This window comes from Caretta caretta, chromosome 1 (genome assembly GCF_965140235.1).
Source record: "Caretta caretta isolate rCarCar2 chromosome 1, rCarCar1.hap1, whole genome shotgun sequence".
NCBI lineage: Eukaryota > Metazoa > Chordata > Testudines > Cheloniidae > Caretta > Caretta caretta.
In genome coordinates, this window is record NC_134206.1 from 220,182,508 (window position 1) to 220,209,798 (window position 27,291).

Consider the following 27,291-nt stretch of genomic DNA (forward strand, 5'->3'; position numbering starts at 1 on the left):
AAATGTAGGGAAACACTCATATCTCAGTTACCTCTGTATAATAACTGTTAGCAAATGCTTTCTCTCAACTACTGTATCTGGAAATATATATACTATAGATCACAAGGGGCGATGAGCTAGAATGATGTAGAGCAGTGCCATATAAATACAGAAATCCCAAGCACTGCACACAAAAGGGTGAATATGTGGGCTTCCAGAGACAGATGGACTATTCTTATCTCATTCTAACTTTACACAGAGGCAGCTCCATTTTGTTCAATGGAGTTACCCCTGATTTACTCTGGTACTGTACATATTTCACCTCTCTCTTTGTGAATGAAAGTACCTCAGGGAGGTAGGGAAGTATTACTACCCCACGTGACAGATGGGGAACTGGAATTTTAGAACCAGTACAAGGATTGGGACTCCCATAGGAACTATAGCCGTCATTTTTGGGGGGGTGGGGGTAGGGAACATCACTATTGTACTGTGTACACATCATTCAGATTGATGGGAAATCCTAAAGGATTGCCAGGGAATCCAAATGCTAGAAGTACTTGTAGGTTTTGTACAGACTCATATCATAAAAGCATACTATTAACAGCTGCAAAGTATTATCTAAAGATAGGGCTTGATCCTCTTCTCCATTACACCAGTTTAACTCCAGTGTGACTCCTTTTACTTCAGTGGAATCAAACTGGCACAAAACTGGCATAGCAAAATGGAGAAATGGCCTCGCAGTCTCTCCATTGTAATGGTAGTAACTAAATTTCCTTTATAAGTTATTCTGACCACTGCCTCCCAACACACTGTTCCAGACCATTCCAATCCAAGTGATGTTTGTCTCTTGTTTTGTGGTCTCTTGCCACCAGTTTATTTTTTTGTTTTTTGGTCAAAGTAGAGATTAACTAGATAGAAAGCTTATGGGAGTTTTGGATAGTAGAGAGGTTTCACATTTTAATTTTTGCAAGGTTATTTTTTAATGTGGGACATTGTATCTCAAAATCAGCTTGAGCCAGAAAATCTAGGTGCATGTGATTCTTCATTAGCCCTTTGAAGTACTTTCTTTCTCTATTTCTAGGAAGGCTACTTGTTTAATTTTGGAGGCATTTGAGATTGCTTTTGAAACTCTTGCTTGTCTGTGAACTCCGTAAGGGACCATTTTCAAAGTCCATGTCTTTGTACACTTTTGTAATCAGCAAGCATTGTTCAAATAGTTGTGTCACTCCAAGAGAGAGAATACAGAGAGCGGCCAAGCAATTTGTACAGAGGCTACATGGTCTAGTGGACTGAGCAAAGGGCTGAGTGCCAGACATATCTGAATTTTAATTCTAGCTCCACCTCTACAAAACTGTGTGGCCTTTAATAACGTAGCTTTGCTATTTTATACTGTGCCTTCCATCCACAGATAAAAAAAACTTTATAAATATAAATTGTCACTGTCCTTTCATGTGAGGTAAGCAGAGTACTATTAAGAAAGGATTACGGCTAAGGGATTTGCCCAGATTTGCACAGAGCTGGGATTAGATTTTGGGTCTCCTGACTCCCAGTCCCAGGCCAAATCTTCCAGATTACAGTGCCTCCTTTAGAAATCACCAAAGCTGTCTGTGCCACTGTTTGAAATTTAAAGAAGTTTTTGCTTGGAAACAACTACAAAGTGTGTACATTTTCATTCCTCTTTATCATCAGTATAATTTTTTACAACAAAAAGTGGAGTAAACTCCATCTGATTCTCATTATGTAGGTAAGAAAATGTGTAGTCGCATTTTTATATGCCATTGACAAGTACGTTTCTGTTCCATTCACTAAATACAGCACACAGACTTTCCCTCAGCTAGATCATTTTTAACATGAACTTTTTTTTCATGAATTTCTCTTCCTTGTGAAAATTTCTTTTTATAGCTTGACAGATAAGGCAGCTGACTTGGGTACAGATTGAAATGGGTTCATATGATGTTGGAATTTTGCTCACAGATTTAAAATGCTTTATTTGACATTCTCTCATTAAATTCTTATCACTTAATTATTTCTCCAAACAAAATGGAAATAGAGTTAAACAAGACACAGAGAAATATTGTAAACCCTTCCTCTGGAGTTCTTAAATTCACGATGGAAAGGAAGAGTGGTGCAATATAATGCCACCTGTGACCATAACTGGCTTATTTGCTGTGAATGGCTATGTCTTCTCTAGCTCTTTTTTAGATACAGTGAAATGCATAAGCATGGCCATACTGGGTCAGACCAATGGTCCATCTAGCCCAGTATCCTGTATTCCGACAGTGGCCAATGCCAGGTGCTTCAAAGGGAATGAACAGAACAGGTAATCATCAAGTGATCCATCCCCTATCATCCACTGCCAGCTTCTGGCAACAGAGCGTAGGGACACTCGGCGCATGTTTGGCCTGCTAAACCCAGGGTTGTGAGTTCAATCCTTGAGGGGGCCATTTAGGGATTTGGGGCAAAAATTGGGGATTGGTCCTGCTTTGAGCAGGGGGTTGGACTAGATGACCTCCTGGAGGTCCCTTCCAATCCTGATATTCTATGATTCTATGACCTGTTCTCTGTGAATGTGGCTAGTCCATTTTTGAACCCTGTTGTAGTTTTGGCCTTCACAACATTCCCTGACAATAAGTTCCACGTGTTGATTGTGTATTGTCTCCTTGTGTTTGTTTTAAACCTGCTGCCTATTAATTTCATTGGGTGACCCCTTAGTTCTTGTGTTATATGAAGGAGTAAACAACATTTCCTTATTCACTTTCTCCACACCAGTCAATATTTTGTAGACCTTATGCAATAAAAATGTGCAATAAAGAGCTCATTCTCCTCCGTGACAGAGCATCCTGTCAAAATTGATAACTTTAAAGTATCCTCATCTACTTTCCAGTATAATTTTTTTTCGACTAGTGGGCAACTGAGGTGTTAGGTTGTTTTCTTGAGAGGTTGCTTAAAGGTGTCATGAAGAGAGATGGAAATACTGATTTGTGGCCTTTTTCCCAACTGTTAATTTAAGATGCACAAAGAGTCAGAGATGTGGATTGGGGGCTTTCTCAGCTCTTAGTTGAAGGAGTCGAGTATTGAATCTTTAACAGAAGTCTGGTCTTCCATCTGTTTATTAGGTTTTTGAGTTGGATGTGAGTTAAAAAATAATGTAAGTTTTAAACAGTCAAAATAAAAATCACTTTACCTCTTATTTAACCAAATATCATTTCTTTGGTATCTGTTGTCTTAAACCTGCTAGTCTTCCAGCGGTCCATAGTTTTCCAAGGAAAACAGTAAACAAGACCTGAATTTTTAAGGGTGTAAAAACAATCATGAACCTTGCCCCATCATACATCACAAAATAGCAAAAAGTGGGAGGGAATTGTTTTTCTTTTGCAGGTGACCTTTAAAACTGATTTCATTGTATAATATCTTTGTTTATTGCTAAACCTGTTGGGTTCTGTTTTGGCTACCTACATGGTGTGGTTATGAAAATCCCTTAACAATTGTGGGGTTTTGTCTTTTGTGTATCACAATTTAAGCTTCTGTGAACTCTGCAAGGATAGCTGAAAAACCTGGAAGGCCAATAATAGCGCACGTTACAGTGGAGAGTTACACACATTGTATTCTCTCTTGGAGTCTTTAATTTTGTTCTTTGGTATTGTATTGTTTTATTTAAGCTATCATAAGCCATTCAGGATCAAAGTATAGGTTTGCTTTTTGGTCTAGAAAGCCTCACACATGGGAAATGTTATTTTGATCTGATAGTGATATGGAACATTTTAGCCCTAGACCATCTTGCTATCTTTGCATTCTGCCCAGACTGTATTCAAGCAGTACAGATTTTTCTTTCTTTTAGAATACACATACTGCTTTTCTCTCACTGTGTCTTTTTGTAGTAGGTAATCTAGAGACTAGACAGTGAGTTTCTCCTATTATGACACTTGCTGCCTTTAGTAATAGAAGGCATTTAACCAGTCACTGAGCCTTGGTTACATTAGAAAGTGCCAGTTATGTAGGACTTGGCATTTGGCAACTCTCAAGTGGTTGGCATTTTGAAACTGTTTCATTTTGACTGGCAGAGCAAAGAGATGGGATTGGGGACTCTTCTATTTAACGTGCTGTCCTAAAACTTGTCTGTCTTATGCTGGCATGTTTTAATAATCCTTGTTTTCATTAGCTTCATCTATTGATGAAAAGACATTTTTGGTTAAAATCAGATTAAGAAACTGCTTTTAGCTAAAATTACAAAGTATACCAAAATAAATCCAAGTGCAGAAGAGATATGGGGGGAGGGGATATTTCCCTTGATTTAGTTAATAATTAATTATTTCACTTTACTGGCTAGATGAGAACATTCAGAAAGCAAGAACAGATTGTTACCAACATAGGCTGTGGGAAATTCTTATAACATTCAGCCACCACCTTTTGCATTATCGTTGGATTTTTCAGCTTTACATTAGAGGGACACCATCCATTTGAAGTCTAGTCAATTTAAAAACGGTGTAGCTATTTCTCCTTGAGGAATGAATGTAAAATGCTTGCAAAAGTGTGAATGAACAGAGAATTTGGATATGGTAGCGTAGAACACGCACTAAGCACTTGCACAGGGGTAAATGACTACACGGGGCAAAGCAGTTGAATCAGTTCCCCTTGTTTTTCACATATGGTGCCTGTAAATGATCAGGTTGGTGTACCTTAAAATTTGCACCAAAGGGAGTCTTCACAGGTTGCATTATAAACTTATGATAGACATTTTCTCAAGCCAAGGGTGGAGGAGTTTTACAGTCTGTACCAGGAAAAACAAAATAAAACAAATTATATTTTGATTTCCTGACAGGAAACATGTAATAATCACAGCAGAATTGATGTTGGCATTTAGGTCTTGCTTTCTCAGTTCAGGACTGAAGGGATGGGTTAGAACCAGGATCTGGAAAGACACAGGGGAAGGATAAGCAGGCTTCTCTCTGGCGTGTCCTTTGTTATCTTTGCCAGTATTTTCTGAAGCACTGGCAGAGCCACAGGGTTGAGAATGCTTAGGGAACCTGTGGAAACATTTCAGAGATCTGTGATTCTGAGTGTTGCAGAAGGATCAAGATCTGGAATTCCCCGCTGGTGGCACGGTTTGAGGAAGAAACTTCTGGGTTAGGGAAGCTTCTTCCCGACAGGCCTTTGTTCAGGGGAAGGCATCACCTTTCATGTTTTCCTGGGAATGTTTATGTCAGTTTGTCTTGATATCTGATTCATTTGTGTCCAGGAAGTCTAGAAAAGAGTTGGACTCTATTAGGAGGAGGTTTCCTCTCCTTAACACTAGACCCAGCCTTGTATCTCAAGGTAGCCACACAAATAGTTTCCAACTGAATTATTTTTATCCCATAAGAGCTTCAGAATATCCATGTAACAGAGTGAGCCAGGAGGCTGTCCTGCCAGCGGCGCCAGCAGAATTGCTGTTCACCTCTGGGGGGTGGAGGCAGCATGCAACACCGCGTAATGTCTGTTAGTGATGGATTGTCTTTTAACGAAGGATCAGTTTTGGCGTTAGAGGTAAAGCATCTATTGTGTATCCCAGGCAGACTAAATTGAGAGAGGGGGCTCAGAAAGATTTTTCTACACTGACTCAATTCCTACTAGCCTGTGAGAAGAAAGCTGTGCTCCTGAAAAGTCACACACGTGCACTACCCACCACAGGCTATATTCACTTGCACCTCCCCCCAATAACCTCCTCTTTGCATCTAGAAAAATCTCGTGGCTTACTCTGCCCCTCCCCTGCCTTACTCTCTTCCAGTTTCCTACTCCCCCTCCCTCCATTCCTCTTGAGGCTCTGCTCCTCACTTGTCTGCTGTCTGTTCATGCCTCCAAAATTCCCACTCCCCAGAGCAAGTGGGTTTTCCCTGACCTGTGGCTATAAATATACATGCATCTTGCGTGCATGTAAGTAATAACTGCTGGAGTTGTAATCATTGCTGAGATTGTGATACTAAATTTCTCAGAGTTCTTCTGCCTCCATCTCTTCTAATACCGAAAAGTTTTCAGATCTCATGATAACATCTCCTCTCTTCTCTCTTATCCAGCAATAGCAACTTCTTGTCTAGCTGATAACCTTTCTGGCATCAAGAATGTTTTTTCACAGTATATGCAAAACAAAATAACATTTGAAGAACAAACACGACAGTGATTGAAACCTCCCCCCTCATTTTATGATGTGCTATTCTTGGCTTCAGCTCTTTCTATTTCAGTTTAAGTTGACATTGGAATTGGGAGAAGCCCCATGACACAGTTCTCTTCTACAAGCATTTTCCTAAATCCTTTAAGATCATCCCTTGCTGATCGTTCCCTATGCAGTCCTTTGAATACAAGCATTAAGTAGTACTTTCATAGAGCCCAAAACTGTGAGGTGCAAGACAATGGGAGTAAGAAGGGTGCTCAACACCCAGCAAGATCAGTTCTATATTAAATACTCTACTGCATAGTTGGTCTATTGTGTGTTTGTCTGATTTTTGTGGGTATGTTCTACCTTGATTCAGCTAGTCTGCTGAATATTCAGATCATGACCAGTCAGAAAATTCTGATCTAGAGTCAGAATGTTTGCTTTATTTAAACTATATCTATAAAACTCTAAATATCCCTGACATGCATACATGAATACAGTATTTCGTGTTTATGGACACGTCTTTCTGGATCCCAAATAGACCTTGCATATCCAGGAAAACTGCTTCTGATGAAAGCCATACTTTTGTCTAAAGATTAGGAAAACAGCTTGATGTGTACAGTATTTCAATGTACAGACTACATCTGCTTAAGAAAATAACATATTCTGATACACAGAGTTATTTGAAATAATACCAGCAATGAACTGCAAACTCTGAGGACCTGCTTCTGTACAAGTCAGTAGAAATTTTGCAACTGACTTATTGGGAGTAGGGCTCAAAGATAACTTGCATCAAAACCATCCATATTTTGTTAAGCATTCTTGTGTCAATTTGATGCAACCGATTTTTTGTGGTGGCCGGGGGGAGGAACGGGAGGCTAGCCTGACTTAAATGTCCATCCACCCATGGACAATTCTGCCGAATTTTCTTTCTTATTTTATATTTGGGGCAACATAACTCCATTTTTCTCAGCTTCCAACTGAAGATTATTGGACAGGAATGGAGGGACAAGATTTGATGTACTCAGAGGAGTTCAGCCCTACTGTCCTCTGTATCTCGTCTTATTCCTATAGCACCAATCATTGTAGTGAATAGGTGCTGTCCTGGACTCTTCCATTCTTCTGGCGCATGTGTAATAACGGCTGTCCTCATTGGTTGCCCCTTTGAAGGAATGTGGTCTCTGCACTGCAGCATTTCCAGTGGAGTGGAGACAGAGGGTTTCATCTGTCTTAGCAAAAAGAAAAGGAGTACTTGTGGCACCTTAGAGACAAACCAATTTATCTGAGCATAAGCTTTCGTCAGCTACAGCTCACTTCATCCGATGAAGTGAGCTGTAGCTCACGAAAGCTTATGCTCAGATAAATTGGTTAGTCTCTAAGGTGCCACAAGTACTCCTTTTCTTTTTGCGAATACAGACTAACACGGCTGTTACTCTGAAATCTGCCTTAGGTTGTTCAACTATTCACAGGCAGCAAGAGGTAGAGGGTCCACTTTCAATGGGGGAAGGATTTAATAACCTCCTTACCTAAGAGCCTTTGCCAGAGAATCTATGAAAAATGGGAAGCACTCCAGCTCTTCAGGAGATGAACTTTCCCAAGCAGTAAGTCTAGAACACTACAAAGTACCACAGAGCGTCAGTAGAGTTTTGGATGTCACAACAGGAAAACCTGGGTCGGGGTTAGCCAGTGAATTGTAATGCTATCGTTTCTCTGCAGGATTTAATATGGGAGTTGTGTACTGTTACTGATTTTTGCTTTAAACATTGATCATAGCCCCAAAACATTTTGCCTTATTTTACAAAAAGTTGTACTTCAATATGTAATACAGCTGATAGGGCTGAGGACAAACTACGTGGGTTCTTTTCCTGACTTTGTACGTCATGCCTCTGTTCATCTTTTAATATTTTAATATTGAAACTTTTAGTTGTATCTAATGCTACCTACTTTGTGTGTATGGAATAACAGGAAGGTGTAGATAATACAAAGTCTTTTCTGGTCTCTGGACCAGATTCTGATTTCACTTAGAGTAAAACTAGAAGTCAGTGGAGTCACACTATGTGAAACCGGTGTAAGTCAGAGGAGAATCAGGCCCTTTCTTTTGTTCAATTCACATGTGGAATATCAAAGTGCCTACATTGTTTGGATAGCCCTCTGAGGCTAGATAACAGAGAAGCCTGATACAAATAGCTGACATAAACAGTCTCTCTACATAACTTGTTGTCAGTTTCTTACACATACAGTGGTTGGTTTATAAGCAGCCTTTGCAGAGGGATTTTTCTCACTCTAAAGCCCTGAATCTTGACTCAGAGATGCCTCCAAATGGCTGAGGGCAAAGAAGGAAGTCAGTGGTTTGTAGAATTTAGTTTAAGCCACTGCTAATTTCTTTTGAGTCTATGGAAAGTGCTGATTGCTTGGGATACTCAACTGCATTCTTGGGAATGCACCACAGTATACCTTCAATAGAGTATCTTAAATCATGGGAGACTGGTAATGTCTTTTCTGCCATAAAGTTTCTCTCTCAAGTTTGTAGACTGGTCTGGGATTAGAAATGTAGGCTGGTGTCTCATCTGACACACATATATAATTTTAAAAAATACAGAAGCATTAAGCAGCTGTGATGAATAGAAACAAAAAGGATAAAGAGGCATCAGGAGGATTGGCTTGGGAAGAAAGAGACAAATTAATAACACATGACTAATGGAGGTGCCTAGATTTGGTGAAGGTATAACTGTGAAGGCTGAATTGTTTAGCACATTTGACAATGGACAATAAACTTACCTCAGTTAATATAGTAGAATGTGCACATCAGTAAGGAAGAGGAAACATACTTTATAAGCAGTAATGATTCAGACACAAGCACCAATGTTGAATGGAATACATAAATATACAACTTGGAAAAAGCAACAAAAGATGTTGTGTGCCCAGATGTATTTGCACGGTGGCACTACGTGGTTCTAGTTTCAAAGGCCTTTAATAATAAACACTGTCATAATGCAACTGTTGTAAAATTCAAATTCTGGAGAACTGAATGTGATTTTTGTGTGTGTTAATGACAGGACATAAGATTTCCCATCTTGTCTGATAAATTGCTAAACTCTCCTAGGGCACTGAACCTTTGGTAGGGTGACCAGGTGTCCCGATTTTATAGGGACAGTCCCGATATTTGGGGCTTTTTCTTATATAGGCTTCTATTACCCCCCACCCCCATCCTGATTTTTCACACTTGATGTCTGGTCACCCTAACCTTTGGGAGTTTGCGTTTGATACAGATGTGCTGTTTGCCCTTAAGTTGCATTTCTGCTTTGAAAAGTGACACTAAAAATGTCTGTCTCTTAATTTCTATATCAAATGTGCTTAGTTTACAACTGACAGTATTTCCCCCTAACTTCCAAACCCTCAGGTTCACCCTGGGCTCTTTCCTTCTCACACATCGTTACCTATAATTAAAGACTCTCAAGTTATGCCCTCAGTGACACCTGTACAAACCTACTGCCTTCAGTGGGCTTGGCTTGCACAGGTGTAAATGATTGGCACTGCAGTTGCAATGCAGTAAAAAAAAATTCTGTTAATGATTCAAAGAACTGAAGGAATAGAATCCAACTCTCTCTGTCTTAAAATCAGTAGAAGGGACCACAAGGGTCATCTAGTCTAACCCCTTGCCAAGTTGCAGGATTTGTTGTGTCTAAACCATCGAGGACAGATGGCTATCCAGCCTCCTTTTGACAATCCCCAATGAAGACGCTTCCACAACCTCCCTAAGCAGTCTGTTCTATTGTCTTACTGTTCTTACAGTTAGGAAGTTTTTCCTGAGATTTAATCTAAATCTGCTGTGCTGTAGTTTGAACCCACTGCCTCTTGTCCTGCGCTCTGTGGCAAAAGAGAACAGCTTTTCTCTCTCTTTTTTGTGGCAGCCTTTCAAGTATTTGGAGACAGCTATCGCATCCCCCTTTAATCTCCTCTTTCCCAAACTAAACATACCCGGTTCCTTCAACCTTTGCTCGAATGGTTTGCATTCCATCCCTTTGATCATCTTCATTGCTTGCCGCTAGATCCTTTTCAGTTTCTTCACATCCTGTTTTTACATTGGTCACCATAATTGGACACAGTCCTCCAGCTGAGGCCTAACCAGCGCCATGTAGAGTGGTACTTTCACTCCAATGACTTGCATGCTATGCCTCTGCTAATGCAACCTAAAATTGCAACATTGGACCCAGAACAGATCCCTGTGGAACCCCACTTGAAACCTCCCTCCAATCCAACGTCATTCCATTAATAGTTACTTTTTGTTTGTGTTTTTTTTAACCAATTATGTATCCACTCAATGGTAGTTCTGTCGAGCCTGCATTTCTTCATCTTACTTATCAGAATGTCATGTGGGACTGTGTCAAAAGTCTTGCTGAAGTCCAAGTATAATATGTCTACTGCATTCCCCCTATCCACGAAATCAGTTACCCTGTCAAAGAAGGAAATCAAGCTGGTTTGGCATGATTTGTTCTTGGTAAATCCATGCTGGCTGCTTGTGATTATCCCTTCATCCTCCAGGCATTCGCAAATTGAATGTTTTATACATTGCTCTAGTAGCTTCCCAGGTATCAAAGTCAGATGACTGGTCTATAGTTTCCTTCTTTAGTTCTCTGTTGGTTGGTTCTGCAGGGCTAACAGGAGTAAACAGCAGTTAACTCTTGCTTTAGCTACCAAAGTCAGCAGATCTGATTCTGAATACATCCAGGAAGCAGATCCATTCTGAAAGAAGGTGCCATTTCTACACAGTCACTTTTCAAAGTAGATCCACATTTCAAGTGAAATCAATTGCAGGGTAATATTTAGGACAATAATTAGGAAAATCTCTAAGCTGATGGCTTTAAAGTAACTTTCTAAAAAATGTACAGCCAGAGAGAGCTCTGCAGTTTACATTCTTGAGTAGAGTTTAAAATTTGTGTATGGAGATAGCTCATATACAAGAATTAAATACAAAACCGAACTTAATCCCCAAGCTTTACGTTCCAGACTTGTCCTTAGACTTGTATGTCTTAAGGAAATAGGGCTTACTGCTGAGACCTGTTTTGTTAGCTTGAGGTCTTGGATATTCATTCATTAGGATGCACTGCTTAGAGATTCTGATGACATCCTATTTCCTGGCAGTGAGAAAAATGGTTTTGATAGGAAGGATGTGCTGTAAAGCTTAATTACTCTATTTAAACACCTAAATAGAACTGTTGTTGTCAGTAGTATTATCAAATTGAGCATAATTGCACATTCTAATAAATGCACCAAGATAATATTTCTGTGAGAACCTTGACTTTTGAATTTCCTGACTTCTGTATGTGTACAATTCCGAACCTTAATTAATGTTGTCTTTTCAATCAATTCCTCTGTATGGGGAGGAGAGAATCCATAATGGCTTCTTCTCTGGATCATGCAGTTGTTCCCTGTGTAATTTAGAAATCTCTTTGGTCTATGTTTCGCTGTATTTAGTCATTCAACAGATGTTTGAGAGTCCTGTAAGACCTTCTGGTTTCAATCACCTCTGTATTTTTCCCACTTGAATCTAATTTTCTTATTTCCTCACCGTGCTACTAATCTCTCTAGGCCCCTTTGAATTATATCTGAGTTCTCACTTGTGTTTTTAAATACTTCCAATTTGTCATATATGAATTTCATTAACATAATGTTTACAGTCTGTTCTAGATCGTTAATGACAATATGAAATAAGACCAGTCCTAACGCTAATCGATATTTTACCCTACGAGACCCCTCAACAAAAATTGATCCATTGCCATTTATCATCCTTTGTTTAGTCATTAAGCAGTTTTCATCTTACCTGAATGCTCTTATGGAATTGTTCAATTGTCAATGCAGATTTTGTGAGACACGGTATCAGATGTTTTACTAAATCCAAATACAATATATTACATCCACTGAGTTTTCCTTCTTCACGTTAAGTCCCAGTCCTGCAAAGTATTCTCCATTACAGGACTTCCCTTATCTCAGAGCTTTTCTTGTATTCTGCTTTTTTATAAGAGCTCTATACAGATTATATCTACGTATATCAGTGGTGGGCAACCTGTCTGTTTACATTTGCACAGCTGCCTGCAGTTCCCAGCCAATGGGAGCTATGGGAAGCTGTGGCAGGAGTCATTATAATTCCTATCCATTAAAGTAAACTTCCATATAGCTTCCAATCAGATGAGTTTATGAAGTTGTCAGGTGAGACCAGTATTGTACTTTTAATTCAGACACGTAGTACTCACAGCAGTCATAGCATTCATTACCAAAGTTAAGTCAGGAAATATTCTTTTGTCAGGCATCCAAGTCCATTCTGTAGGAGCACTGGCAGACTCAGGACAGAGAACTCATGTCTTCTGCATTGGGGTTTGTTGAAGGCAGCCCCATGGCTATCAATACATAAATTCATTCCATTTTACTTATTGTCATTCAGCTTTAGCCATTGCCATTTTTCGGCAAAAGTATTCTCCATGTTTCAGGGCCCCGAGAAGATAGAGGATATATGATTGACCTCATTTTGCCTCTCTATATTTAAATGACGATTCTGCTTTCTACCCTGGAGGCACACTATGAAAATTCCCATTGTAACGGATATGTGGACCTTACCATGAGAAAGAATAGGAAAACGTTATATGTGATAACCTGAAAATTTCTTTTTGATGCATAATAAGGTCCACAGATCCAGCTCACCATGGAGACAAATGGTCATCCAGAACAGAAATGGAAACTGACATCTAAAGCTTCTGGTGTATTTCATTCGGGGAGATTATCCCTATCGTCTGCAGAGGCAGAAACTGTTGTGCTTTTTTTTTTAAAAAAAAAAGTATCGTTAACAGAATGTGTAGTGTAGAAAAGTAGAATGGAATTATGCTGGTTGAGAAGCTGACAGAACTAAAGGGAACCTCAAGAGGGGGGACATTCCCTTGCTGCCAAATGCAGTAGGAAGAGAGCCAGAGATATAAGCCCGTGTATCAGAGGCCTGAGCTAAAGTAGTGGGCAAGCTTTGCTGATATACAGCAAAGTGAGCAGAAGTCAGGCTGTGAGCAAATGACAGGCTCTGCCTGTTTGCAAGCTCACAGAACCTGGCTAGAACAGGGCGGCTATTGCAGAAACACACATTCCTAAAAAGTGCTAGACACAGAGTGCTCATGCAAACGCAGTCCAGAAGAGTGGTACCAGAATACCCCGATATCAAGGATGGTACAAAAACATTTCCCAAGGAGAACAGGAACACACTGATCCCTCCTAAAAGATAAGGTCAGGATGACAGTGTAATGAATAAATGTGTTTTAATCGAACCAACATATACAAGGAAATGCGTAATAACTAACCATGTCAGGGGACAGTAACTGTGTCAGAGGGGCAGTACGTAATTTGTTTGTATCAGGGTATAAAGAGGTATCTCTGAGAGAGTGTCTTGGTCCAGCTGAGGCGGGAATAGAAAGTTCCACCATTCACTGAGCTGCGTCCACTGTTATGGGCATACATGTCTTAGTAACCTCTTTAGAGTCTGACAGGTGTTATTACCGTGCTGTGTCAACAATAAACCTGGCCTGGCGCCTTCATACCTTAATGGATCTTGTGGTCATTGGGCGGTTTGCTCGAGGTCTGCTGTGACTGGCAGGTCTGGTTCTGCCTCCAAGCTGCTGTGAACTTTATTACTTAAAGAAAGGAAATTTTCAGGTAAACATAAATAAATTCCCACAACCTGCATCCTTAATTACCACCTGTAGCTCACCTTCTTTATTTCCTATATTTCTTGCCTCTGTATGTGGACACTTAGGATACCGGTACATTAATTCTTATGCTTTTTTTGCACAATAGCCTCTATTATGCTCTCAACAAAGCAGTGATTATGTAAAGACCCCTTCTTCTGGTGGTGGACTTTCCAGTTGGGAAAACCAGTACTTTCACAATAAAGGTAGTATTGAACTAATATTACACACATCATCCCTGTTAAAACAGAACATAGAACAATACTTTTTTATTAAAGGCATCCAATACTGCCTTGAATTAATTTTCATGTGAGTTTCATTCCCTCCAGAGCACACTGAAGTCAATGGGACTCTTCCCATTGACATAAATGAGTTTTGGATCAGGCCCCAAACTGATATAGAGAAAATATCCATCTTATTTTGTAGGAGACCAGTTAAGAAGTCTCTGGATGGTGGAAAAGAGCAATCCTTGGCATTACCTCTCTAGCCTTACTATCCATGATCCTATCTCCACAAAAAAATTGCAAGCTAGTTAAGTGATCAAAATGGGAAAAGATGAGAGAAAAGAGGATAGATAAAAAGACAGACCATGGTAACTGTACTGGGACAATAGCACAAGGGGTCACAATGTTGGTGGGTTACCCAGGCACCAATCCACTCAGAAGCGTGGAGAGGCTCCACAAAAAAAAAGATGGGAAATTCACTGTATTATCTTTTGACAGAGGAGTGGTCTATAAGTATACCACATTTGTTGAGTGACAAGGTGCGTGAGGTAATATCTACTACTGGACTAACTTCTTTTCCACAGAGCTGTTCTTCAGGTCTAGGAAAGGTAATCAGACTGCCACAGCTAAACACAAGGTAGAACAGATTGCTAAGCAATTTGGAGTTATCCCATGTTGCAAGAAATCATTCAAAATAGTGGGCAGTTATCTACACTACAGAGTTTTGTCGACACAAGTTACGCTGACGTAGAGCCACCACTAATTAAACTGCTGTTGCATATCCACACTGCTCCTTGTGTCGGTGGAGCACATCCACACTAGTAGCTCTTGCATTGACAGAGAGCAGGACACACACCCGTACTCCACGCAGGAGTGTGTTTACTGCCAGGAGCCGGCATGCTCAGCTGGACAGTACTTATGTGAGCTTTCCACACTGAGCAGTTTCAAAACTTCCTGGGGCTTTGAAAGGGGCGGAGTGCATGTTTTTGTAGCTGTATGCAGGGCAGTGGAGTTCAAAACAATGAGCGGTCATAGTGGGCATTGTGTGATATCTCCTGGATGCCAGTTACGGCGACATAACAAATGCAGTGTCTACACTGACACTTCATCAATCTAACTTTGACACAAAAAGCTCTATGCCTCTCGTCAAGGTGGTTTTATTTTGTTGGCAAAGCAGGAGAGTTTTGTTGGCGGTGGGAACGTTGTAGTGTGTACACCTCCACTGTTTTCAACAAAAGCTGCCTTGTGCCAACAAAACTGTAGTGTAGACAAAGCCTCAGACTTTTTGAGCTAAGAGAAAGTTCCCCTTGTGCTAATGTTCTGGCTTGTTTAAAGACCTTCTAACAAGCCCAGCCAATTGAGAAACCAGGAGTTTGGTATGCCATCTACTTCAGTGGAGTGGAGGGTCATCAAATCCAAAAAGTCTCTCCTTATCACTGAAGGTCTCCTGAGTAGATTACCTGCATTGACCTCCATTTCTGCTTTTCTGTCTGTCAGTTCATTCTTGATTTTGCCTCATCTCCCTTCACCTGGGTCCTTCCCAGGTGGACTATAAGTGGGGAGTTCCTGTCATTTTTCAGAATATCATCTGTATTACCCGTAAATCTGTTCCAGAAAGTGGAGTGTTCTCTGTATCTGAACCAGGACATGTTCTTCAATGTGAAATTACAAATCAAGATCACTTGTCTCTCTTCTTTGTCTCTAGTGGCTTTCTCTCGGTATTTGCTTGCTGTACTTGGATGTTCTTACATCTGTCCTAAGCCTTCGCTTAGTCCCTGTATTTCTTCAGTGGTAAACTATCTGATGTCAAGAGTAAATTTCTTTCTGTCTTTCTTTCTTTCTTGTTGCAACATTTTTCCATGTTCACTGTTTCTGCATATCTGTTCATTATGTGGTTTCAGCCTTTTCCTCCAGGCATTGCCTACCTTTGTCAGATTCAGATACCCTAATATGTCTCGGTGACTTCAGATGCTTCTGGAATCTCACTGGCTCAAGTTCAGGAAAAGAAATCAGCTGTATTTTGTGCATATATGTCCTCTTTTGTTCTTCATGTAGCAAATTGAATATGAAGTAGCTTCTGCTTCAGGCAACCTTGGTTCCTTTGGTTGTCACTCATTGTTCCAGCTGTTGTTTCTTCTAATGACAGCTTATTCTGCTAGTAAAATTTACCAGGTCTTACCTTCCTACTTTCCCTTCCTCATCATTTGTTTGCTGCTCAGTAGCTTTGCCTGACCCTGGGTGGGTTATCTTGCTCCAGGAAGTATGAAACATCATTATCTTTATTTTAGCCTGCAAAACAACAAATGCCATTAGTGGTAATGTAATTATCCAGCCACTTTTGTAAATTATAGCCACAGTATTTTACTTTGATAATCTTCTGTGGCAAAGAGTTCCTCAAATTACCTATATGCTGCATGAAGCAAAATGTACTGTGCATTAATTGTCAAGTGTCCACTTATTTTCATTGTGGGATAAGGTGAAAATAGAGGGGCCGATCAATTTTCACTCTGACCTTCATAGTTCTGAATACTTCATTCATATCCTCTTTAATAATGCCTTCTAGGCTAGATAATCCTGTATACAATCTCCCTTCATATAGTATGTCAGTTTTGGAATACCTCTGACCATCTGTGTTGTCCTTCTCTTGGCTTTTCAATCTTTACCATATCTTGTTTAAAATAAGATGACTAAATATGGACACAGTGCTCCATTGTTGAATATCATACTTATATTATTTTCTATATTTTCTTTCCCTTGTTTAATGCAACCAAATAACCTGTTTGCTGCTTTGAATGATGCTTCCACTTAGAAGGCCTCTTCTTTGAGTTCACACATAAGGGTTCTTGTGTTTTCTAAGACACCACAAGATCAGAGCCCATTTTCTTACATATGACTCTAGTAAGACTTCCTGTAGAATACTGTATTTCTTTCAGGTCACCACAATATCAGATGTATGTTGACTTTTTGGAGAGAGAACATGATTTTGGTAATTAATTGATCTTTAAATATTCATGGTAAATAGGCCTAATGGCCTGTGATGGGATGTGAGATGGGGTGGGATCTGAGTTACCCAGGAAAGAATTTTCTGTAGTATCTGGCTGGTGAATCTTGCCCTTATGCTCAGGGTTTAGCTGATTGCCATATTTGCGGTCGGGAAGGAATTTTCCTCCAGGGCAGATTGGAAGAGGCTCTGGAGGTTTTTCGCCTTCCTCTGTAGCATGGGGCACGGGTCACTTGCTTGAGGATTCTCTGCTCCTTGAAGTCTTTAAACCATGATTTGAGGACTTCAATAGCTCAGACATAGGTGAGATTTTTTGCAGGAGTGGGTGGGTGAGATTCTGTGGCCTGTGTTGTGCAGGAGGTCAGACTAGATGATCATAATGGTCCCTTCTGACCTTAGTATCTATGAATTCATGAGAAAGATAGCAAAATGATTCTGAGTCTGGAGAGTGACTTCTGAGGAAAGATCTTTCAGGAAGCCCTAAATATGTTTAGTGTAGCTTGAGCACATGATAACTAAAGTATAAGTTTATGAATGTGTAAAATAATACTTTTATAAAGGTATTTGTAGAATATAAACCCCAAGGAGAGAGAGAGAAGTTTTTTAGGGTGATGTAAGGAGTTATAATTTGGAATAATAAGAGGCAATTCAGCAGAAGTGCTTTTTAGATTAATATCGGGGGTGTGAGGAAATACAGTGAGATTTATTAGACTATAGAATAATATCCCTGGGCAAAATGGTGGAAGCACCATCACTTGAGTAACTTAAGGCTGAGCAAAAGTATAGGAGAATATGGTGAACAATCCTACAGCCACAGAGGGATGGCGAAGATGACTCAGTACGTATTTTCTATTTCTAAAAGTGTATGGCTGGAAGGGACCTCGAGAGGTCAACTAGTTCAGTCCCCTGCGCTCAAGGCAGAACTAACTAATAACTAGACCATTCCTGACAGGTGTTTGTCTAACCTGTTCTGAAAAACCTCCAGTGATGGAGATTCAACAACCTCCCTAGGCAATTTGTTCCTGTGCTTAACCACCCTGACAGTTGGGAAGTTTTTCCTGATGTCCAACCTGAATTTCCCTTGCTGTAATTTAAACCCATTTGCTTCTTGTCCTACCCTCAGAGGTTCAGGAGAACAATTTTTCACACTCCTCCTTATAACAACATTTTATGTACTTGAAAACTGTTATCATGTCCCCCCTCAGGCTTCTCTTCTCCATATCAAACAAATTATTATTTTTTTAAATCTTTCCTCATAGGTAAGGCTGCGATTTAGTCACAGAGGTCACAGAAGTCATGGAATCTGTGACTTCCAAAGACCTCCATGACTTCAGCCAGCACTGGCTGGGAGCTGCAGGGTCCCCTGCCACCTGCGGAGGCATGGAGCTCTGGGGTACCCCCGCTACTCTGGGTGGCAGGAGTCCCCGCAGCTCCCAGCCACAGCAGGTGGCAAGGGGCACCCCCATCACTTCTCTCTGCTGTGGGTGGCATGGGGGACCCCCGCAGCTTCCTGCGTCCCCGGGTGGCAGGGGGGACTCTCGGAGCTCCCTGCTACTCCTGGCTATCGCAGGCATCACAGGGCATCCCTGCCGCTCCCCTCCGCTGTGAGCATCGGGGGGACTCCTGGAGCTGGCCGCCGTGGGTGGCAGGGGGAACAGCCGCCGCTTCCGGCCAGTGTGGACAGCAGGAGGGACCCTCAGAGCTCCCGGGCAGCAGGGGGGTACCCCTGCTGCTCCCAGTCACCCCTGCGTGGCAGGGGAGAACCCCAGAGCTGCTGGCGGCTGCTGGTGACAGGAGGAACCCCACAGCTCTGGGCTGTCAGGAGAGGTGCGGGGAGCCACGCAACTCAGGGCCACCAGCGGAGGGGGCCCCTGGAGCTCCCAGCCACCCGCAGCTGCCCAGGCTCCCCATTTTGTCAGGGATATTTTTAGTAAAAGTCAAGAACAGGTCATGGGCTTTCATATATTTTTCGTTATTGCCCATGACCGGTCCGTGACTTTTACTAAAAATATCCCTGACACAATGTTAGCCTTACTCATAGGTCATATTTTCCAGACCTTTAATCGTTTTTGTTGCTCTTCCCTGGGATTTCTCCAATTTGACCTTATCTTTCCTGAAATGTGGCATCCAGAACTGGACACAGTACTCCAGTTGAGGCCTTATCAGCGCAGAGTAGAGCAAAAGAATTACCAGTTATGCACCCACCTTATAGTAGCTCCATCTAGATTGTATTTCCCTAGTTTGTTTATGAGAAGGTCATGTGAGATAGTATCAGAAGGCTTACTAAAGTCAAGATGTACCACATCTGCTGTTTCCCCCCATCCAAAGTCTTGTTACCCTGTCAAAGAAAGCAATTAGGTTGGTTTGATGTGATTTGTTCTTGACAAATCCATGCTGACTATTACTTAAAACCTTATTATCTTCTAGGTGAATATTTGCGCCATTATCTTTCCGTGTACTGAAGTTAGACTGTCTGGTCTGTAATGCCCCGGGTGGTCCTTATTCCCCTTTTTATAGATTGGCACTGTATTTGCTCTCTTCCATGTCCTCTTGAATCTTTTCCGTCTTCCATGAGTTTTCGAAGATAATCGCTAAAGGCTCAGATAGCTCCTCACTCAGCTCCTCCTTCTGTAATTCTGTTGTGGAAAAGGAAAGAGGACAAGATCCTCAACAATAAATAGAAATAAACGCATAATCTTTCCTCTTTTCCATTTTCTCTCTCTCTCTCTCTCTCTCTCTGTGTAATTAAAAGGTTAAAGTTTTGAAGGAAGCTGTCTTATTCTCAAAATATGTAGTTTCAGGCTGGATTCTGCTCTCACTTACACGGGTTTAAATCTGAAGTCAGTTGGGTTTTTAGAGATTTACACCAGTGCATGGAGAGTAGAATTTGGCCCAGGGTCTAAGGCTAGAACATAAATCTTCAGCATGAAGAATATGGATTTTCAGCAAGATAATTAAGGATAGGAAAATTGAAAAGGTAGCACAAAATCTGAGCCGTTCTGTAGAGAGAAAAATAAGGTGTAGTTTGCTTAAAAGTAAACCTAGGCACTTGTAATCAGTACAGAATGCCACCTTGTGGAAGTTGTGGTATGTGTCATTTCTTTCATCCTAAAATGTCTGGCCTTTCTTTTTACTTTCTCCCCTTTTAGTCAAGCCAGATACTTATATTAAAGTGTAGGTTTGCACTGGGTTTGAAATATTACTCCTGTCATCTGATGTTCTTGTGTATTTTACAACTTCATTTTTTGGGTATTGAGTGTATAACAACATACTGAAGCACAATACATGAAGGAAAATAAAAAGTCTATGAAATAACAAGCTAAAGGACATTATCCTTTACATACTGGCTAGTCAACCTGTGAAATCAACCACAGCTGGTCATCAGGACAACTACGTGGTTGATTTAGAAATGCTGGCTAATTTTAACATGCTACTAACATTTACAGCTGTAAAGCTACAAAGAGAGGAACTCATAATCAGATCACAAACTTTGGTGTGTAACATGATCACTGGCATGATCAGGAAGGAATTATCCACACTTATGAATTGCACAACTGGCCAGTTGGCTTTTCTTTCTCTGAGGCATCAGGTATTGGCCATTGCTGGAGGAGGGGATACCAGGCTTAGATGGAGCAGTTGTTTAGGCTAATATCACAACTCTTGTATTTCCCACTATGAAGGAATCCTCTCCCGGATGCTTCCATAATCTTTCCATTCAGCATTTGAGTCAAATTTCATTTCCATAGTGTATTCTGTTGCCCTGTCTTGGAATGGGATCGATATTTCACTAGTTTCTGGGGTCTTTGTTTCAAACACTAAATTTCAAATATCATATGTTTCTTTTTGGCCATAGTAATGTGCCGAATGGGAGCACAGATAGCTCATACTAGGGTTGTGGGTGACCCTTTCTTGTTCCTGTAAGCAGGTGACTTACAGAAGTTCAGCATTCATTACTGTGAATGACTGTCTCTCGTAGAAGTGAATGCACGGTCCTCCCGATTGGAAGATCGTATCTCTCTGTCCACCGCTCTGCGCCTCAGCCTTGGTTCTCTTGCTCCTCTCAGAGCTATCTCCATTTTTGTACCCATCCTGTGGAATGCTTTTGGAGACAGTCTTGTGACTTTGCTGACAGCCTGCACTTTAAGTTAGTTCTCTCTCTTCTCAGCTCTGTTGTCTTCCTTTCTAAACTATGATTTTATCTTGCCATATTGATTTGCTTGTCTCCAAACCCCATCTCCACAAATGTACTGTTTATCTTTGAATCTTTCCTGGAACACTCTTTCTAGCTGCAGGGCTGAATTAACTCTTCTGTGGGCCCCAGGCTATTAGATTTTGTGGGGCCCCTGTACACAACAAAATGATTACAATTATGGCATTGAGGCTATTAACGCTAGCCTTTTAATTAACATAAAGCCACTCTGGGGTTACATTTCAGTCTTAAAACATGTAGAATATAGTTAAGTTTATTTAAAGTAGCCTACTTCTTACCTTAGAACAGCTGTTATAATAGCTGTTTCTTTCTGGGAGGGAGTTTGATAGCAGAAGGGGGCTCCAGACTGGGGCAGAGAGTTCGGGTGCAGGAGAGCATGAGGGGCGCGGGCTCTGGGAGGGAGTTTGGTGCAAGGGGGATTCTGACCTGGGGCAGGGGTTTAGGGTGCAGGAGGGGGTGTGAGGTGCAGGCCCCAGCTGTGAGGCTTTTACCATAGGCAGCTCCTGGCTGGCGGCACAGCAGGGCTCAGGCAGGCTCCATGTGCCTCCCTTCCCCGCCCTGGACCGCAGAGACGTGCCAGCAGCTGGCCACTTCCGGGAGAGGCGTGGGGCCATGGCATGCAGGCAGCCTGCCTGAGCCCTGCTGTGCCGGGGCCCCCCTTAGCCCGGGGCCCTGGACTGCAGCCCCTAAAGCCCCTGCGTTAATCTGGCCCTGCCTAGCTGTCCCCCTCTTCTGAACTCACCTCTGCCCAAGATCTTAGTCAGTTTTTTCAAAAATAAAAATGATGCTGGCAGGAGTGTCATTCCTCCTTCCCTCTGCGCTCCATCGTTCTCTTCTTCTACTCTCGTGTCTGATTCTGAGGTCTTCCTTTATCATCTACTGTTTACCTAGTCCCTCATCTCATGCCCTCCTGCTAGCTATCCTCCCTCAGTATGTCTGATGCCCCGTCATTTCCCCTTTCTTTCCACTTGCTCCTTTCCATTCATCTACAAGGACACTTTATATCCCAGATTTGAAACAAACCTTCCCTCACCCCATGTGACTCTTCAGCTACTATCCTGTATTATCTCCCTCCTCTCCTTCATCTTATGGTCTGTGAGTGTGCTTTCACTTCCGTTGCCTAGATTTCCTCTCCTCTGACTCCTTCCTATGTGCTTGTGGTTTCCATGACTCTGTGCTCTCCTTGTTCTCTTCCTGCCACTGCTGCCATCTCCTCTGAAGGCTGCTTATTCTCCCTTCTACTCCAATCTGTTAGCTTCCGTTAAGGTTTTGTCCTAGATCCCATTCTCCTCTCTTCTCCAGTCCACCGAGGCAGTCGTATCCGTTTCCATGGATTTAGCTATCTTCTCTGTGCTAAAGACTCCTAAATTTACGGCCAGTCTCTGAAGTATATTTAAATGTTTAATGACGATGACTATTTCTGAGCCTAGTGCTGAATATGGCCATGTAGACACTGGCAGTCGGAGAGCCCTGCAGTGGTGACCGCAAACATGCGTCGCACTAGCTTTTCATGTTGATTTCAACCCCTGAAGAAAAGCTTCGTGTTTACTATTTAAGAATTAAATATTTGGTCCTTTTCTGTAATATATAATTGACAGTCCTTTCCATTGGGTCCCATGTTGCTATTGTTTTAAACTAATATTAAACTAATATTGGTTTCAGCAACATGGGCCCCCCAAAGCTTGGAAATGCCAATTGTAATTAAAAACTTAAATGCCTTTTGCATGGTGAGAGCTGCTCTTTACCCTGTGAACTTTCAAACTCCCGTCCTGAACAAGTGGTTGCAGTTCTCATCTAACAATCGGAGCAGCTGCGCCATGGAACAGATTCCTGAGAGAGGTGGTTGAGGCACCATAACTGCAGAGATTCAAGGACAAAATAGAGGAGACCTTTACTGGAAGGGAGTTAGTGATTTTTATCGGTCCTACCTCAGTACTGGAGAGGGAAATTTGTGCCTCACTTTACCCCCTTCTCTCTCATACTCTAAGCTTGCATTTCCCAGGCTGCCGTGCCGGGAAAGGGGAGTGATAAAGCATTTTCAAAACTATTTTTTAGGAAACAGTTATCATAAAGGTTTATACAATGAGTCCACATCACAACAGAATGCAAAAGCCAGCAGCACACTTGACAAAGTCAGCGCATGCCTAGTGTAAGGAGTTTAAAATGTTTTCAGATCTCTGAAAGGGACACTCATTTAAATAAGCTACATTTTTCTGATATAGCACCCTTTAAAACAGTATGTCCTCAAATATTTTTAATTTGAAGTGATTTTTTTCCCCTGCTCCCCCGCTGATGTTTAAAAGGGCCTTAAAGGGGTGGGGGACAGCAGCAACACCACCAAACTAGCTTGGGCCCATCCTTCCTCCCATTCCCTTCCTTTCTGTGCACACAACGGTCAACTGACTCTTCATCACTGGTTTGTTTAATATTTGCTGCTGGTGTTACTGACAGGCCCTGTGTATGCAGAGTTGGGAGAAGAGTATGTGTTAGAATACGCTCCATCCCCCACAGCAGTGTATGAGAGGGATGATATTATTGCTCGTGCAACTGATCATCAGCAAAACATAGGCGAATGGAACCTGACTACATATGAAGTGTTGTCAAACACAAACAGAAAACAAAATGGGAAAAATAGGGGAAAATACCAATAAATATAGTAATAATAAATTAAATAATCTATTTTTCTCTCATCTCTTTAAGTTATAGCCATCTTAAGGATACACTAATAGGTTTAAAAAATCAGGTGGCTAGATGGGATTCAATATTTAATCTAATTTACTTTGTCTAGTGTGTTTATACTACATTAATCACTAAGATATTTGAGCACCAGCAATTTTGTGGGTTCAGATTGCAAATGTAGCTTTAGCTTGAATTAAGTGATTTTCCTCATGAACTTGTGTTTAAATGTGAAACATGTGCAAAATAGATAAAAGGGGAGAGCATGCTGAGACCTGAGGACCTTTCTAAATAGTCCCCTGCAGACCCTCAGCATGTCTTGAATCAGTTGTTCCAGCTAAGCAAAAGGTTCTCTCTCTCTGGCTTGTGTTCTGCTCCTCCCTATGAACGGCATTTTCTCTGATCAGAAGAGGTCAAAACAGGGCTTCTCTGAAACCCTGAACATTTATTATTTCAGGAGTTATTTTCCTGCAGTCAGGAAGGTGGCAGATGCACAAGGAGCAACTTCTAGCTGAGCCTAGGCTTCTCATCCAGCAAAAGCACTTACACACATGCTTAACTTTGAGCACATGTCTAATGCCATTGAAATCAATGGGACTGTTCACATGTAAGCATGTTCTTTTCCATTGTGCTGGATCAGGGCCGGAATGCTCAGTACCTGGCAGGACTGAGCCCGAGCTTAGTATAGCTACTAACTGCTCAGCTGGAGAGTCCCAGTCTGAGTGCCAGCTGTTGCCTAGTGCAGGATGCACATGGGCAACGAGGCCGGACACCGGATGAGGCAGAACTTGGCTAATTGCTGAGAAGTGCTGTGGCGATTTGCTGTAGCTGACAGACAAACAGCAGCAAGTGCTAGTGCGTCACTGGAATGAATGCTTTGTGGTTTTCTCCTTCCTACAATTGTCATGGTTTGATGACTGCATAGTGCTTCTAGTTTAGGGTTCTCTTCAATCCTGCGCCCATTGAAGTCAATGGGAATTTCACCTTTAATGTCAGTCAAAGCTAGCTGCATGAAGTACTGCAGAAAGCTGCCTGCAAATACTTCCCAGCTTTCAATCACAGTGTTACCACTTTGTTTGGGCATCCCACATGTTCACAGGTAGACATTTGGCACCAGGATGCAGGGGCAGCCATTTTGAATCTGTACTAAAATAACTTGGTTTATTAAAACGAGTTGTGACACTATCAGCTTCCTGAACATTTGGAGTTGGCTGCTGTCTCCCGACACACACAGTGCAGGTGGAGAGACACATTTCCTGAACCTGATGCAAAATTGTTAAGAATGAAAGCCAAAGGCTTATTAATTTTGTATTTATTTATTAATAACCTTGTATTTTCCTTGGCAATAGCCAGAGTCCTTCACTGCAACAGATTACTAGGATTTTGCATAGGTCATCCACTTAGAAATCTGATCTTTGCCTCATAAAACACAATGGGGCAGCAATGAGGTCACACGGGCCAAATCCTAGATCCAGCCTGAATAGTATGACCAAGCACTGGGGCAGAAGGGTAGGGAAGAAATCCTTCCCTCAGGGCACAGAGTGATAATGATTGCAATTGCCTCTGAGACCTTCCCTCCCCAGTCCATGTGGTGTGGATGCATGGACTTGTGTGCTGCCATGCAGAAGCCCCCATGGAATGGGGCTCCATACCTGAGCAGAGGGTATATGCATCCTTCTATCATTCCCTCAAATTCTGTTCTTCCCCTTGTGCATCAAAACTACACCTTCTTCCACTGTCTGGAGCCCCACTGCAGGGGCAATCGTGGGATTTGCTCATTAATTCTTAAAAAGAGAGAGAGAGAACCCTGCCATATCTTTGCTTTGAATGGTAACCTAAGGTAAGACAGTTCTGCAGGTAAGAAATTGAATTTCACATTCTTTTAGCACCAAGCAATGAAGTGTTACGGCTGATCACTTAACTAGTTTAAACCCCACAAACTACTTTTCTGTTTGGAAACTGAAATATGCCCCTTTTTTAATGTTGGCTTTTACCTTTCTCTCTTTGCAGTTATGCGGCTGTGGACTGTTGGGCGTGGGAATATGGCTATCAGTGTCACAAGGAAACTTTGCCACATTTTCTCCCAGCTTTCCATCATTTTCAGCTGCCAATCTTGTCATTGCCATTGGTACAATCATCATGGTGACTGGCTTTTTGGGTTGTCTGGGTGCTATCAAGGAAAACAAGTGCCTCCTTCTAAGTGTAAGTAACCTGCACTGGAAATAAGGTATCAGTTTTTAAGTTGGTTATAAACCGTTGGAACAATTCACCAAGAGTTTTGGTGCATTCTCCATCACTGGCAGTTTTTAAATTCTAAAATATATGCTCTAGATCAAACAGAAATGTTTCTGAGGAAAGTCTATGGCCTGTGTTATACCGGAGGTCAGGCTAGATGATCACAGTGGTCCCTTCTGGCCCTGGAATCTATGACTCTGTGACTCTATGACCATGGATACAGACCCCTACTTCACTGCTTACTTTAAAAGTGACCTGTATGGGAAAGAACGTATTAGGGAATAATGTTTCTATTGACTTTCAAAACCAATGTATGTAATTCTGTAGCAGGTATTCTCAATTAAACTCGATAGGGTAACTTAAAAATCCTCCTCCTCTGGAATTGTGTAGTGAGAGTTATACAGTGGAATGATACCACTGCTTGGTTTTATTCAAATATGTCACTATATTTGTTTATTTTTATAAACATTTCCCCCTGTCTAGGTACTACCATAAATTAAACATGAAATACAAACCAGGAACAATCCTCACTGTACAGTTAAGCACAAAACAGCTGCCAGGCAAGCAATTCATCCAGAAATTTCAACATTAGAAGAATTGTCCTGAAAGCATTAATGATAACTACTCCAATAATCCACCATCAGTCTTTACCCTGCCCCTTATCAAAGGCCCAGGAAAATCACTGTGCCCCAAAAGTTAACATAAGAATGGCTCTACTGGATCAGATCAGAGGTTCCTCTAGCCCAGTATTCTGTCTTCCGATGGTGGCCAGTGCCAGGTGCCCCAGAGGGAATGCACAGAACAGGTAATCATCAAATGATCCATCCCCTGTCACTCATTCCCAGCTTCTGGCAAATAGAGGCTAGGGACACCATTCCTGCCCATCCTGGCTAATAGCAATTGATGGACCGATCCTCCATGAATTTATCTAGTTCTTTTTTGAACCCTGTTATGGTTAATACTTCTGATCTCCACTGGGCCATGCAGGTTAATAATTCTGGACTCTTGGTGGGCCTAAAATTGCGAGTGAATTCTAGACTCTGCCAGCAGCCCCTTCCTGTTTAAAATCATAGAACTCCAGCTTAGTCACCTCTGCTGGTTGGAAGTGCAGCGTCTTC

General features: G+C 41.6%; 1 protein-coding gene across 3 annotated transcripts in view; it reads left to right on the forward strand.

Moving 5' to 3' along the window:
- The window catches only part of TSPAN9 (tetraspanin 9), a 269,639-nt gene that overhangs the window by 228,824 nt on the left and 13,524 nt on the right, over positions 1–27,291 (forward strand). For all 3 annotated transcript variants that reach the window (XM_048823394.2, XM_048823385.2, XM_048823374.2), the window contains one exon: positions 25,949–26,140. In XM_048823394.2, coding sequence (XP_048679351.1) covers positions 25,949–26,140 — 192 coding nt within the window. The remainder of the gene's footprint in view (positions 1–25,948; positions 26,141–27,291) is intronic.